We start from the raw sequence: 14,183 nt of genomic DNA on the forward strand, positions 1-14,183 counted from the left end.
CCTTCGCTTCACCCAAATTCTCTTGAATCTCTTCCTCGGATATCAGTTTCAGATATATTTTTCAATTTTTATCGTGAACACAACTCGTCAATATCAGCTACATATTATTTTGTATTAATGAACGTTTTTATAGCTGAAAATCATGTTGGAAAAATGTTCTGATGACAATTTATATGCTAAAGAAGGCTGGATACGCAAGCGGAAGTTGACATAAGAATCAGAATTATTAGATGAACTTAGATTACACAAAGAATTGTTACAAATTTAGTTAAATTATTTTTATTGAGATATAGAAATCAATATTACATTAATAATACGTGTGTCCCTGGAATAGTACCGCCACTAAAAAAAACTTGTAAATCGGTTGTAATAATTTCATGAGAGGACGTTGTGAAAACTGATGACAATTATAATAATCATTGAGAAAACTCACTCAAGGCAGTTCTTCCATCTCGATATCATCCATCGGCTCAAAAAAATCATACGAATTTTCTGGCAAATTCACACTTACATTGTTTGCAGTACCAAGTGAACGTGTAGCTTGTTCAGATTCTTCACAAGTAGTGTATTCTTCATCTTTCTCCTGAGTAGTTTTACCCGTTTCTGTGCTGATAGGTATAGAAACATCTTTATCTTCATCGTTATCATGTGTAGTTTCACCAATTTCTGTACTGATACTCATCGAAACATCTTTATCTTGAGTAGTTACACCAATTTCATCTTTATCATGAGTAGTTTCACAAATTTATGAGTTGATATTCATAGTAACATCGTTATTTTTCTGTTGATGCTTAGTAGTTTCACCAATTTCTGTGCTGATATTCATAGGAACTTCGTTATCTCCATGTCCAATTTTATCTTCATCCAGTGTAGTTTCACCAATTTCATCTTTATCCTGAGTATTTTCGCCAATTTGTGTACTATTATTCACGGAAACTTCTTTCTCAGTCTGTGAAATGTTGGTGGAATCACATTCAGCATTCAATGTATTTTGTAGCTCTGAGGAATTATTTTGTTGAGAATGTGCAATGATTGGAGTATTATCATCTGAAGTAGTCTGGAAGGGTGATTGGCTTAAAACAGCATTTCCAGCCGCCATGCGTTGCTGTTTCTCTCGCAGTTCCTTCATTCTGGCCGCTCGTCTTTGCTCAGCAATGAGACGATTCTTCCGCATTCTTTCTCTTTGCTCCTCTGTGAGACCCTGCAAAGCACAAATAATCACATTCACAATAAAACTGCTGATTATAGAATGTAGAGTCTGCTCCAATTGTGCATTGAGAATACTTCTAAATTGTTCAATTTGTAATTATTGAAGAAATAGGTTAATCTTTGAACATATTTCAACAAACATGAAGATTATAAGCACCTAGTGGGAACAACGACTTCAAGTTACAACAATGTAAGTACAATTAATATTTATCTAAAATCCGTAGCCAAAGAATTTCAGCGTTTAGGATTATTCTAAACTGTTAGACTCATAATGATTTAAGGAAATATGTTAATCTTAGAACAAATTTACATCAAAATAAGAAGAGCTTTGCCTGGTTGCACAAAAGCCTGTTTAATTTTAATCATGATACTACGAGAACCAATCAGAGAAGGCTTCTCCGAAAATAAGTCTTCTCTGATTGGTTCTCAATGCATTCGTGATTAAAATTTAACAGGCTTTTGTGGAACCGGGGCTATAAGAAGAAATAATAACAATTATAAGTTGTAAGTTACAACCATGTTCATTGAGAAAAAAATGTGTGAAATACATTTTGAATTTTGATAGAAGTGCAAACACAATACAAACAACATATTACTTGCTTATGATTGAGTGATGAGAGAGATATGATTGAGAGACATCAATGAAGACAAGTAAGTAAATTGACAGAGGCCGCGAGATTAGTTGTGGTCCCTGGACTTCCTCTACAAACATGCTACTGATAACTGACATTTTGAGGTGGTGATAAGGAAGTTGGCAGTTCAATTATTACCTCCGAGACCGATGTTTCTAATCATTTGTGTGTTTACTTTCTGACAGTGTGCATTCAGAGAGAGAGAGAGAGAAAGAAAGAGGACTAATGATTGCGTAAGAGAAAGACCGTTTCACTTTCAGCCAGGGATCACAAGCAATCTTGCGACTAATCAATTGGTTATGGCTAATTGACATTCTCTACTAGAGATATTACATTGTGGTAAAGTTCAGAAATAAAATATTCAACAAGTGATAAACTTAAGTCTTTTCCGCACTACTCTGCAAATATTATGCAATAATAATCATGATTAATCACAAAATTGAATACATTTTTTACGCAGTCTATGTGATTTCTGAATTGCAGTTCTGAGTTTCTTATTGGTTTATTTCCATGGCGTTGAAACCAGATATTATTTGTGATTGTGAACAAGTAAAGGTCTTGTAAATCAAACAATTTGTAAAACTAGGTATACCACTATTTGAATTTCATAATTTAAAAAAATCACAAGAGTTTTAATGTATGAAGTAGATTACTGGTTACCGTACAAAATTGAATAAAGGGTAAAACATACTCACCCCTTGAGCGGGTTCATTTTGTGGCTGATTCCTGACTAACTGATCAAATCTACCAGGAGAATTAGCTCTAGGCGGAGGTTGATTTTCTTCTGTGTTGTCATTGTTGGTGTTTTCATTAACATCCTCGTCATCATGTTGAGGAGTAACAATGTCATCTTCAAGTCCCATTCTCAATTTCTTGACGTAAGTCTGAAACAAAAAGATAGCTTTAAAGAAATTGAGGACGTAGAAATAAGAAATAACATGATTCATTGAAACTACCATTCTATATCTTCTTGTAAATTGTATTCTAAAAGTTTACATTGTACATTGTATTCTACATAATTTCTTCAGCATTATGTAGCTAAGGTGTACGTTATATGTTCCAATTAATGGTGATTTGAGTGTGATATTTTTGTTTTTTATTCTGTTTTTAACGATCAAGATTTAAAATTCTTAGTTTTTGTTGTTTTTTCAGTAAAAATGGAATAAATTTTAGAAAAGTGAAACCATAACCCTATCTCGGACTTTTGAAATGTTATCTAAATTTGGGAGAAAAATGGTACAAGATTATCCTTAGTTTTTCTTTCCCAATCAGTGCTACTTTGTAAAAATTATAAATAAATAAATAAAATTTTCGAGCTCAAAATTCAAGTGTTTTATTCTTTATTTTGTGAATTTAAAGTTTGTTTCAGGTTTTTACAAAAGTTTTACTATCAATCTATCCAAATTTAAAATTGTTTGTTTTAGTCTAATCTATATTCTCAGATTGTGAAGAAAATTGATATGGACATAACCCATGTATAATATTTGGACAATTTGAAACTAAATTAGGAAATTGAAAACGTTTTGGGCAATAGCCTGTTTTTTTTCTTTTCCGATCATTGTATTGATTGTGCTAACCTAATAAATAAATAAATAAAATAGGTTTATCAGATGACTGTTGTCACCACATAAACTTGAAGTGCTTTTATACAATAGTTTATTGATGATGCACCGGAATTATTGTCTTAACTTTGCTGGCGAGCAACCGAGCAACCTTAAATCGCATGGCAACTTTCAGTTATTTTGTTCACTGGTCGTAATGGCCAGAAATTATAGCAACTGTAAATGAGACATTGTTGCATTTATTGCCTGTACTACATTTATTCTATGTTGGATTTTAAGGTTTGGTTGTTTATCACTGTACCCTAGAAAATAATCTGGCTTTAAATCCCATTCATGATTGAAAGAAACACATAATATTTTTTTAAAACTATATATTACATAAAAACTACATAATATTTTTTTAAAACCCTCTACTTGAACTAAAATTAAAGATTAAATAACATGAAAAGCGAACTTGAGCTCTATACTGGACTCCATAAATAAATTAATTTCACCAATAAGCGATATTGTATAGACTGGATTATTCTGAGATAAGAATGATACCTATTTTACAAGTTTCCAGAGAAGGCTAAGGAAATAGTTGACTGGTCTCAACACTAGGAAAAATAATAAGATAAAGTACCATCGTCGAGTTGTTACATTACAGATTAACACCTCAAAATATATTGATTATCATACTAATTGAAACAAAATATGAAAATAATCGAGCAGCAAATTTGTAGAGGATAGAGGGAGTAATACGAATCAAAAAAGAAAAAAGAATGAAAGTTGAAACTAGATACCAATTGTAAAAATAAAACGCAGAATTTTCATAAAACTTCAATGTAATGAATTACAAATATTAAATAGTTATTGAAGTAATAAATAACTCACAGCAACAGAACGAGTATTTCCAAGTTTTTCCAGTTTAGCCAGACAATCATCAAAATCGAAAGATGGATACAGCTTGTGAGCCCAAATCTCCATTTTCTTCATGATCAAATTCAAATCTTCCAGTTCATGACCTTTTCCTTTGAATTTTACATCTTTGAACATTCTTTCAGCAGCTAATAGTCCAGTATGTTATCCATCAACCTAGAAAATGAAACAAATTTAATTATCGAAAAAGCTCCAATATTTTTAAGATGTTTATTTTATTGAAGGTTTTCGGTTGTGACCAAGACCTTCATCTATAATTTACTAGGACCAGTTAGCAGAATAATAAAACTGAACTTGATAGACAAGTAAAAGAAGAGCCTCAACGTTGTTACTAGATGCCCATTTTCATGTGTACGTTCTACTATTCAGGCTGATCTATTAGAAAGTCAGATTAGAAGTGCCTCAAGATTTGAAGTACGGTACTTGACCTGAGGCAGGTCTGCCTCTTAACCTGGAGTCAATTATGTAGTCCAGTCACTATATACATTGGTGCTTGCATTAACATCCTCGTCATCATGTTGAGGAGTAACAATGTCATCTTCAAGTCCCATTCTCAATTTCTTGACGTAAGTCTGAAACAAAAAGATAACTTTAAAGAAATGAGGATGTAGAAATAAGAAATAACATGATTCATTGAAACTACCATTCTATATCTTCTTGTAACATTGTATTCTAAATAAAGTTTACATTGTAAATTGTATTCTAAAAGTTTACATTGTACATTGTATTCTACATAATTTCTTCAGCATTATGTAGCTAAGGTGAACGTGATATGTTCCAATTAATGATGATTTGAGTGTGATATTTTTGTTTTTTATTCTGTTTTTAACGATCAAAATTTAAAATTCTTAGTTTTCGTTGTTTTTTCAGTGAAAATGGAATAAATTTTAGAAAAGTGAAACCATAACCCTATCTCGGACTTTTGAAATTTTATCTAAATTTGGGAGAAAAATGGTACAAGGATTATCCTTAGTTTTTCTCTCCCAATCAGTGCTACTTTGTAAAAATAAATAAATAAAATTTTCGAGCTCAAAATTCAAGTGTTTTTATTCTTTATTTTGTGAATTTAAAGTTTGTTTCAGGTTTTTACAAAAGTTTTACTATCAATCTATCCAAATTCTAAATTGATTGTTTTAGTCTAATCTATATTCTCAGATTGTGATTTGGTGTAGAAAATTGATATGGACATAACCTATGTATAATATTTGGACAATTTGAAACTAAATTAGGAAATTGAAGAAGTTTTGGGCAATAGCCTGTTTTTCTTTTCCGATCATTGTATTGTTTGTGCTAACCTAATAAATAAATAAATAAAATAGGTGTATCAGATGACTGTTGTCACCACATAAACTTGAAGTGCTTTTATACAATAGTTTATTGATGATGCACCAGAATTATTGTCTTAACTTTGCTGGCGAGCAACCGAGCAACCTTAAATCGCATGGCAACTTTCAGTTATTTTGTTCACTGGTCGTAACGGCCAGAAAATTATAGCAACTGTAAATGAGACATTGTTGCATTTATTGCCTGTGCTATGTTTATTCTAGGTTGGATTCTAAGGTTTGGTTGTTTATCACTGTACCCTAGAAAATAATCTGGCTTTAAATCCCATTCATGATTGAAAGAAACACATAATATTTTTTTGAAACTATATATTTTTTAAAACCATCTACTTGAACTAGAATTAAAGATTAAATAACATGAAAAGCGAACTTGAGCTCTATACTGGACTCCATAAATAAATTAATTTCACCAATAAGCGATATTGTATAGACTGGATTATTCTGATATAAGAATGATACCTATTTTACAAGTTTCCAGAGAAGGCTAAGGAAATAGTTGACTGGTCTCAACACTAGGAAAAATAATAAGATAAAGTACCATCGTCGAGTTGTTAGGCTACATTACAGATTAACACCTCAAAATATATTGATTATCATATTAATTGAAACAAAATATGAAAATAATCGAGCAGCAAATTTGTAGAGGATAGAGGGAGTAATACGAATCAAAAAAGAAAAAAGAATGAAAGTTGAAACTAGATAGCATACCAATTGTAAAAATAAAACGCAGAATTTTCATAAAACTTCAATGTAATGAATTACAAATATTAAAATAGTTATTGAAGTAATAAATAACTCACAGCAACAGAACGAGTATTTCCAAGTTTTTCCAGTTTAGCCAGACAATCATCAAAATCGAAAGATGGATACAGCTTGTGAGCCCAAATCTCCATTTTCTTCATGATCAAATTCAAATCTTCCAGTTCATGACCTTTTCCTTTGAATTTTACATCTTTGAACATTCTTTCAGCAGCTAATAGTCCAGTATTGTTATCCATCAACCTAGAAAATGAAACAAATTTAATTATCGAAAAAGCTCCAATATTTTTAAGATGTTTATTTTATTGAAGGTTTTCGGTTGTGACCAAGACCTTCATCTATAATTTACTAGGACCAGTTAGCAGAATAATAAAACTGAACTTGATAGACAAGTAAAAGAAGAGCCTCAACGTTGTTACTAGATGCCCATTTTCATGTGTACGTTCTACTATTCAGGCTGATTTATTAGAAAGTCAGATTAGAAGTGCCTCAAGATTTGAAGTACGGTACTTGACCTGAGGCAGGTCTGCCTCTTAACCTGGAGTCAATTATGTAGTCCAGTCACTATATACATTGGTGCTTGCAATTTAATTTTTAGTTATGATTTTTCAATATGTTATTTGGATACATGAGAGAAGTCCAGAACCAAATTCTTAATGCAAAATTAGCTTGTGCTATATACAGAGTGATTTGAAAACCTCGTATTTTCTGTTTATTTTCTAGTTTTCAGCTATTTCCGCCAAATTCAGTGATCGGACTCAAAAATTTGCTCTCGCCTTTTTTCAAGATTAGGCTATAAAATTCTGAATGAAATGAGATCATTTGGAAGTCACTATCTCCAATGAGTAATGATTTTTGAAAAATGGGTGAAATTTTAAGAAAAAAATCAATTTGATGATATTTAGTATTTGATCAACAATATATCCCGATTGCTACAATCTAGATGTAAAATTCAAAATCCCTCTGGGCGTAATTTTGTGCTCTACAATCTGAGACTAGGTAGAGCGCTCTATCTCATATAGATTTCCAGGTACACCTGACAACAATGCTCCTTGTATTGTGAAAAACACCTCATTTTTAGTTTCAACCATCATCACCATCTATATTGTCCTCACAGTGATATTTTGCATCAGTTAAAATATAATTACCATGAAAGTACTAATATAGCTGGGCTCAGATACTGTAGAAAAAATTTTTTGGTAAACCTCATTTTTAGTTTCAACCATCATCACCATCTATATTGTCCTCACAGTGATATTTTGCATCAGTTAAAATATAATTACCATGAAAGTACTAATATAGCTGGGCTCAGATACTGTAGAAAAAATTTTTTGGTAAAAAAAATGAATATATTAGGATTGACGAAGGCATATTTAAACTGTTGATTCACCTGAGAATATTTAGTCTTGGTCGCTGGCTTTGCTTTCGTTTCTTCTTTTCAGGTTGATCATCTTTTTTCTCTTCTTTGTCAGAATTGTCACCAGTTGCTTGTTCTGAAATAAAGGAGACAAATAAAATATAAGAGCTTCACTGCAATTTGTAAGTTGTAACGATTGGAAAATTGACTTTAGAGAAAATTCTAATTGAAATAGTATTCTAGCCGAATACTGAAGAAGTTACTGAATAGTGAAAAAACTACTTGAAAATATTTTTTTATTCTATACAAAATAATGTTTGAATTTATTTGAATAAAAGAAATATCCTAATTTATTTTTGACACAGTACTTTATTGCAAGTTAAACTCATTTACTAAAATCTTTGACGTCATAACTAATTTCATCTAGACTAATGAACTTGAAATATTTATAGTTCCTGCACATTTGAAAATTAAGGGAATCGAATTTGAATTGGGACTTGATACGCAATTTGCTATTTTTGAAATACTTTATGGAATTACAATATTGGAATATAATATAAAATATAGGCTACAAAAATAAATGTAGATTTTATATTGTCAATCAATAACAAGGCACAAGTTGATATAATCCTGGTTTCAATTAAAATCATTATCGGGGAGACTTGGCTCAAGGTTGCGATGAGAGAAACAGGCCCATGATCCCAACTATAAGGGCGTCTCAGATGCACTGAGTTTATTCGCGCAACAAAATGCATGGCAACTTATGTGAGCTTCTATTTCGCTCTTATAGTTTACCGTAACGAGCGAAAAAATAGCGCGTTTTAAGACTCTGATGTAGTTGAGGTCTAAGGGACCTTATAAGCTAGGTCCTAACGGGGTCTTATAAAGGGGTTTCAGACGCACTGATTTTTTCTTATCAGCCGGTTGCATTGTCTCTAACGGGGTAAATCATACAATCAAAATGGAGGCTTTTCATATGAGGCCGTACGTTCTGAAGACGTGCGCTAAATACATTTAGCGCGTTGGACGCCCGAATCCGTATGGTTGGGTCCATACAAATCGTGCAGGTTCGGATGCAGCAAGGTGTACACACCACACACACACACACACACACACACACACACACACACACACACACACACCACACACACACACACACACACACACACACACACACACCACACACACACACACACACACACACACACACACACCACACACACACACACACACACCACACACACACACACCACACACACACACACACAACACACACACACCACACACACACCACCACACACACACACACACACACACACACACACACACACACACACCACACACACCACACACACACACACACCAACACACACCACACACACACACACACACACACACAACACACACACACACACACCACACACACACACACACACACACCACACACACACACACACACACACACACACACACACACACACACACACACACACACACCACACCACACACACACACACACACACACAACACACACACACACACACACACACACACACACACACACAACACACACACACACACACACAACACACACACACACACACACCACACACACACACACCACACACACACACACACACACACACACACACACACACACACACACACACACACACACACACACACACACACACACCACACACACACACACACACACACACACAGACCAACACCCAAAAATCATGATTTTGGACTCAGGGGACGTAACGTATAGAAACGTATAGAAAACTTGAAATTAGGGTACCTTAATTTTTTTGGAAAGCAATAGTTTCCTTACCTATGGTGATAGGGCAAGGAAAGTAAAAAAGAATGGAAGTTAAAACTAGATAGGCTACCAAGTATAAAAATAAAAAGCAGAATTTTTATAAAACTTCAACTTAATGAATTACAACTACTAAAATAGTTATTGAAGTAATAAATAACTCACAGCAACAGAACGAGTATTTCCAAGTTTTTCCAGTTTAGCCAGACAATCATCAAAATCGAAAGATGGATACAGCTTGTGAGCCCAAATCTCCATTTTCTTCATGATCAAGTTCAAATCTTCCAGTTCATGACCTTTTCCTTTGAATTTTACATCTTTGAACATTCTTTCAGCAGCTAATAGTCCAGTATTGTTATCCATCAACCTAGAAAATAAAACAAATTTAATTATCGAAAAAGCTCCAATATTTTTAAGATGTTTATTTTATCGAAGGTTTTCGGTTGTGACCAAGACCTTCATCTATAATTTACTAGGACCAGTTAGCAGAAAAATAAAATTGAACTTGATAGAAAAGTAAAAGGAGAGCCTCAACGTTGTTACTCGATGCCCATTTTGATGTGTACGTTCCACTATTCAGGCTGATTTATTAGAATACTCGTATTATTAGATTTATTAGAAAGACAGATTAGAAGTGCCTCAAGGTTTGATGTACTTAACCTGAGGCAGGTTAACTGCCTGGAGTCAGTTATGGGAGCACTGCTATTGAAAGTCAATGATCTTAAAGGTGCGTACAGATATACGCGCCGCGAACATGAGCAATTCATTTTTAATCAGCTGATGCCAAAATTTTTATATCTAAATCTTACCGTTTCTGTAAAAATACAGATATAATCAGCTGATTAAAAGTGAATTGCTCATGTTCGCGGCTCGTATATCTGTACGCACCTTAAGAAGTACACTCTGAGGCAGTGCCTCAGAGTAGCTTATTATTAAAGATTATGGTTTTCTTGATCCATTCTGAACTGCGATCTTTTAACACTCTATTTTGTCATTTAAACACCGACATGCAGTCTGTGCATTTGAAGCAACGACATGCATTTATTTTCCATGTAACATTTCATTGAAGCTTCAGATTCAGATTATACGCCGTCAACTACTCAGCTTTGCTTTGTTGATCAGTCTAGTTCAAAGATGGATACGGAAAAGCTGATTCGTCTCGTACAAAGCCACATGGTTATAAATAGTGGAAATGACAACTTGGCCTCGAATAAATCACGCAGGGTTGCATTGCAGCCTTTTTAAAGGAAATCTGCTGCTTGCAGTTGAAATAATTCATAGATATATGTCATATCTTTGATTATGGATACGTTAAAAGACTTATGTATACGTTAATACGTACCTGTTGATAGACTGGATTATTTGAACTGTTATTGAAGTGGGGAACCGATGGTGCTTTAGGCTGAAATCCTGTTTATTTGGATTTCAATTATTTAAAAATGAGTAGTAGGAAGATATTGATAAATTTATTGTAACAGTTCCTATTAGTGGTGAGGTGGGCAACCTCCAAAATTTGAAAAGGGATGCTGTTACTGTAAAATATATCTAGTTAATGATCATGCCTTAGCTTACAGAATATTGGCATGGGTGAAGGCCATTGAAACTGCAGGAGAAACTTGATAAATATATATTTTAATAGGCGTAATAATAAAAAAACCACCTAGTTGAAATGAAATTACCATGAAAGTAATAGTTTACCTGGGCTCAGATACTGTACAAAAAACTGTTTGGCATGAAAAAATGAATTCATTCGTGAATATATTAGGATTGAAGAAGGTATAATTTAAATTTTTGATTCACCTGAGAATATTTAGTCTTGGTCGCTGGCTTTGCTTTCGTTTCTTCTTTTCAGGTTGATCATCTTTTTTCTCTTCTTTGTCAGAATTGTCACCAGTTGCTTGTTCTGAAATAATGGAGACAAATAAGATATTAGAGCTTCACTGCAATTTGTAACTATTGGAAAATTGACTTGAGACAATTCTAATTGAAATAGTATTCTAGCCGAATACTGGAGAAGTTACTGAATAGTGAAGAAACTACTTGACGTAGATCAAATTGAATAAGAAATTAATCAACTATATATTTTTTTAATGAAAAAGACTAAGAAATTGTCAAAATACCACAGATTTATTGATACTTATCAGAGATTGACAATGGTGTAATAAACGAAACCGGTCTTTCTAAGTATCAATAAATCTGTGTTTTTTGACAATTTCTTAGTATTTTTCATTTAATATGAATAATTACCACAATATCAACTTCTCAACTACACAAAAAGTTATATAATTTTTTATTTTATCCAAAATAATGTTTTCAGAATTTATTTGAATGAAAGAAATATCTAATTTATTTTTGAAACCGTACTTTAATGCAAGTTAAACTCATTCACTACAATCTTTGACGTCATAACTAATTTCATCTACGCTACTGAATTTGACATATTTATAGTTCCTACACATTTGGAAATTAAGGGAATCGAGTTTGAATAAGCACTTGATAAGCAATTTGCTATTTTTGAAGTACTGTATGGAATTACAATATTGAAATGCAATATAAAATATACAAAAATAAGTGTAGATTTTGTATTGTTAATCAAGGGCAACTTGACAAGGCACAAGTTGATATTATCCTGGTTTTAATTAGAATCATTATCGGGGAGACTTGGTTGCGGTGAGAGAAACAGGCCCATGACTCCAACTATAGGGCGTCTCAGATGCACTGAGCTTATTCACGCGTCAACAAAATGCATAGCATCTTATGTGAGCTTCTATTTTGCTCTTATAGTTTACCGTAACGAACGAAAAAATAGCGCGTCTTAAGACTCTGATGTAGTTGAGTTCTAAGGGACCTTATAAGCTAGGTCCTAACGGGATCTAATACAGGGGTTTCAGACGCACTGATTTTTTCTTGTTAGCCGGATGCATTGTCTCTAACGGGGTAATTTATACAATCAAAATAGAGGCTATTCATATAAGGCCGTACGTTCTGAAGACGCGCGCTAAATAAATTTAGCGCGTTAGAAGCCCGAATCCATATGGTTGGGGCTATACAAATCGTGCAGGTTTGGATGCAGCAAGGTGAAGACCTCTCTACTGAACTTACCTGCGCAGTTCTCCTGAAGCAGAGATCACAGATATAATCTATTTACTTACTTAATGCTTAAAGTAACCGGGGATACACCCACTCACTGACAAAATTTAAGTAGTATTGAATGGGACCGGAACAATAGATTATTCAAAGGGAAATCTAGAAATTAATTTTGCATATTAGCCAATTGAAAGAAGAGATCAAAGACGTCCTAGGAATCGAGAGGTTTGGTAAGTAGGCTTACCTTTATAACTATAAAAGTTACCTTTGGTACCGTAACCATCCACAATGATAGAACTCCATATTAAGTAATTAAGTTATGGTGATAGAAAGTGTATAATCATTATTCAGCTAGTTAACTTACCTGCAGTTTCATTATCTTCTTGTCCTCGTCCCTCAACCAATAAGTCCAAGTCTTCTGGATCATCTACGGCTTCATTCGAGAAAAGATCATTGTGTAGCAAAGCCATTTCTATTATTTACTTATTCAGTTGAATTTGCTTCAAAATCTGTATTTTCAGATTCGTCTTGTTCCGTATTTGTTGGACTAGTAAGAGAATTAAGAACGCTGTTTTCTCCCGAGTTTAAATTTTCTAGTAGTGAGGACAAAAGTTTCTTATTCAACTTGTCAGTCTGCGTTAGTTCACGAACAGGAGCTTGCTCTTCCTTGTTATCCGGCTGACCAGGCATTTCAAAACAAATAACGAGGTTACGATAATAAAATTTAGTGGAAGTTAAATATTTATATAAAAACACTGAATTTATGAAAAGTCAAGTGAGATTTTATTTTGAAATAATTGAAAGTGGCTCTCAATAACACTGAACCCTGAGTCAAAGTAATAAAACTTTTGTTGAACATAACCTACAATATTTCATCACGTCAGGCCGGCGTCACACTCTTGCCAAGTGCGTACAATGACGACGAGCGCGAGAATGTGAATGGCTATAGTGAGGTCCACGTTATAATGGTAGTGGAGTAAGATAGGAGAACAATATTGCCGATCCTCTGTCTTGTCAATGCCTTCTATGAAGGGTAACTGATACTGGTTTATTGATGTTATATTAACTGTAACTTCTCGTTTAAAATAATCAATTATATTTTAGTAATCAAGAACTTATATTTTTCAATGATTTCATAATAAATTCTCATAATCAAGATTGAATATTTTGTTGATCAATTATTATATTTCTACATTGTTGAAAAGGAATCTGGTAACAGAGCAAAGCGAGAAAGAGATTTTGAATTTTAGAGAAGGAAAGCAATAAAATTGATAATTAAACCATACCATTATAGCGTGGACCACATTGTACTATGCCAGCGCTCGCCTTCCCTCACTTCTGTCGTGAGAAGAGGAGTGCAGGCCAGCCAAGCAAAGGCGACTGATAAGTCAAACAATCTATTCCCACTCAATATGTGCTTGCAGCAAGTGACTCAGCAAATTATTGTAGACTGACTGTAGCCTGGAAAAGCACATTAATCTAATCTCTTGATCA

At 33.5% G+C, this 14,183-nt stretch overlaps 1 protein-coding gene across 1 annotated transcript; it reads right to left on the reverse strand.

Moving 5' to 3' along the window:
- Nucleotides 1-263: 263 nt before the first annotated feature.
- Nucleotides 264-13,571, reverse strand: LOC111056553 (TIMELESS-interacting protein). The gene is made up of 5 exons (XM_022343929.2): nt 13,054-13,571; nt 11,403-11,505; nt 6,465-6,666; nt 2,537-2,725; nt 264-1,201 (listed from the first exon to the last, which is right to left on the reverse strand). The coding sequence occupies exons 1-5, from the start codon at nt 13,157-13,159 to the stop codon at nt 746-748; spliced, it is 1,056 nt and encodes a 351-aa protein (XP_022199621.2). The 5' UTR covers nt 13,160-13,571; the 3' UTR covers nt 264-745.
- Between the last annotated feature and the right edge of the window lie 612 nt (nt 13,572-14,183).

The sequence above is a fragment of the Nilaparvata lugens genome, chromosome 2 (assembly GCF_014356525.2).
Source record: "Nilaparvata lugens isolate BPH chromosome 2, ASM1435652v1, whole genome shotgun sequence".
Taxonomy (NCBI): domain Eukaryota; kingdom Metazoa; phylum Arthropoda; class Insecta; order Hemiptera; family Delphacidae; genus Nilaparvata; species Nilaparvata lugens.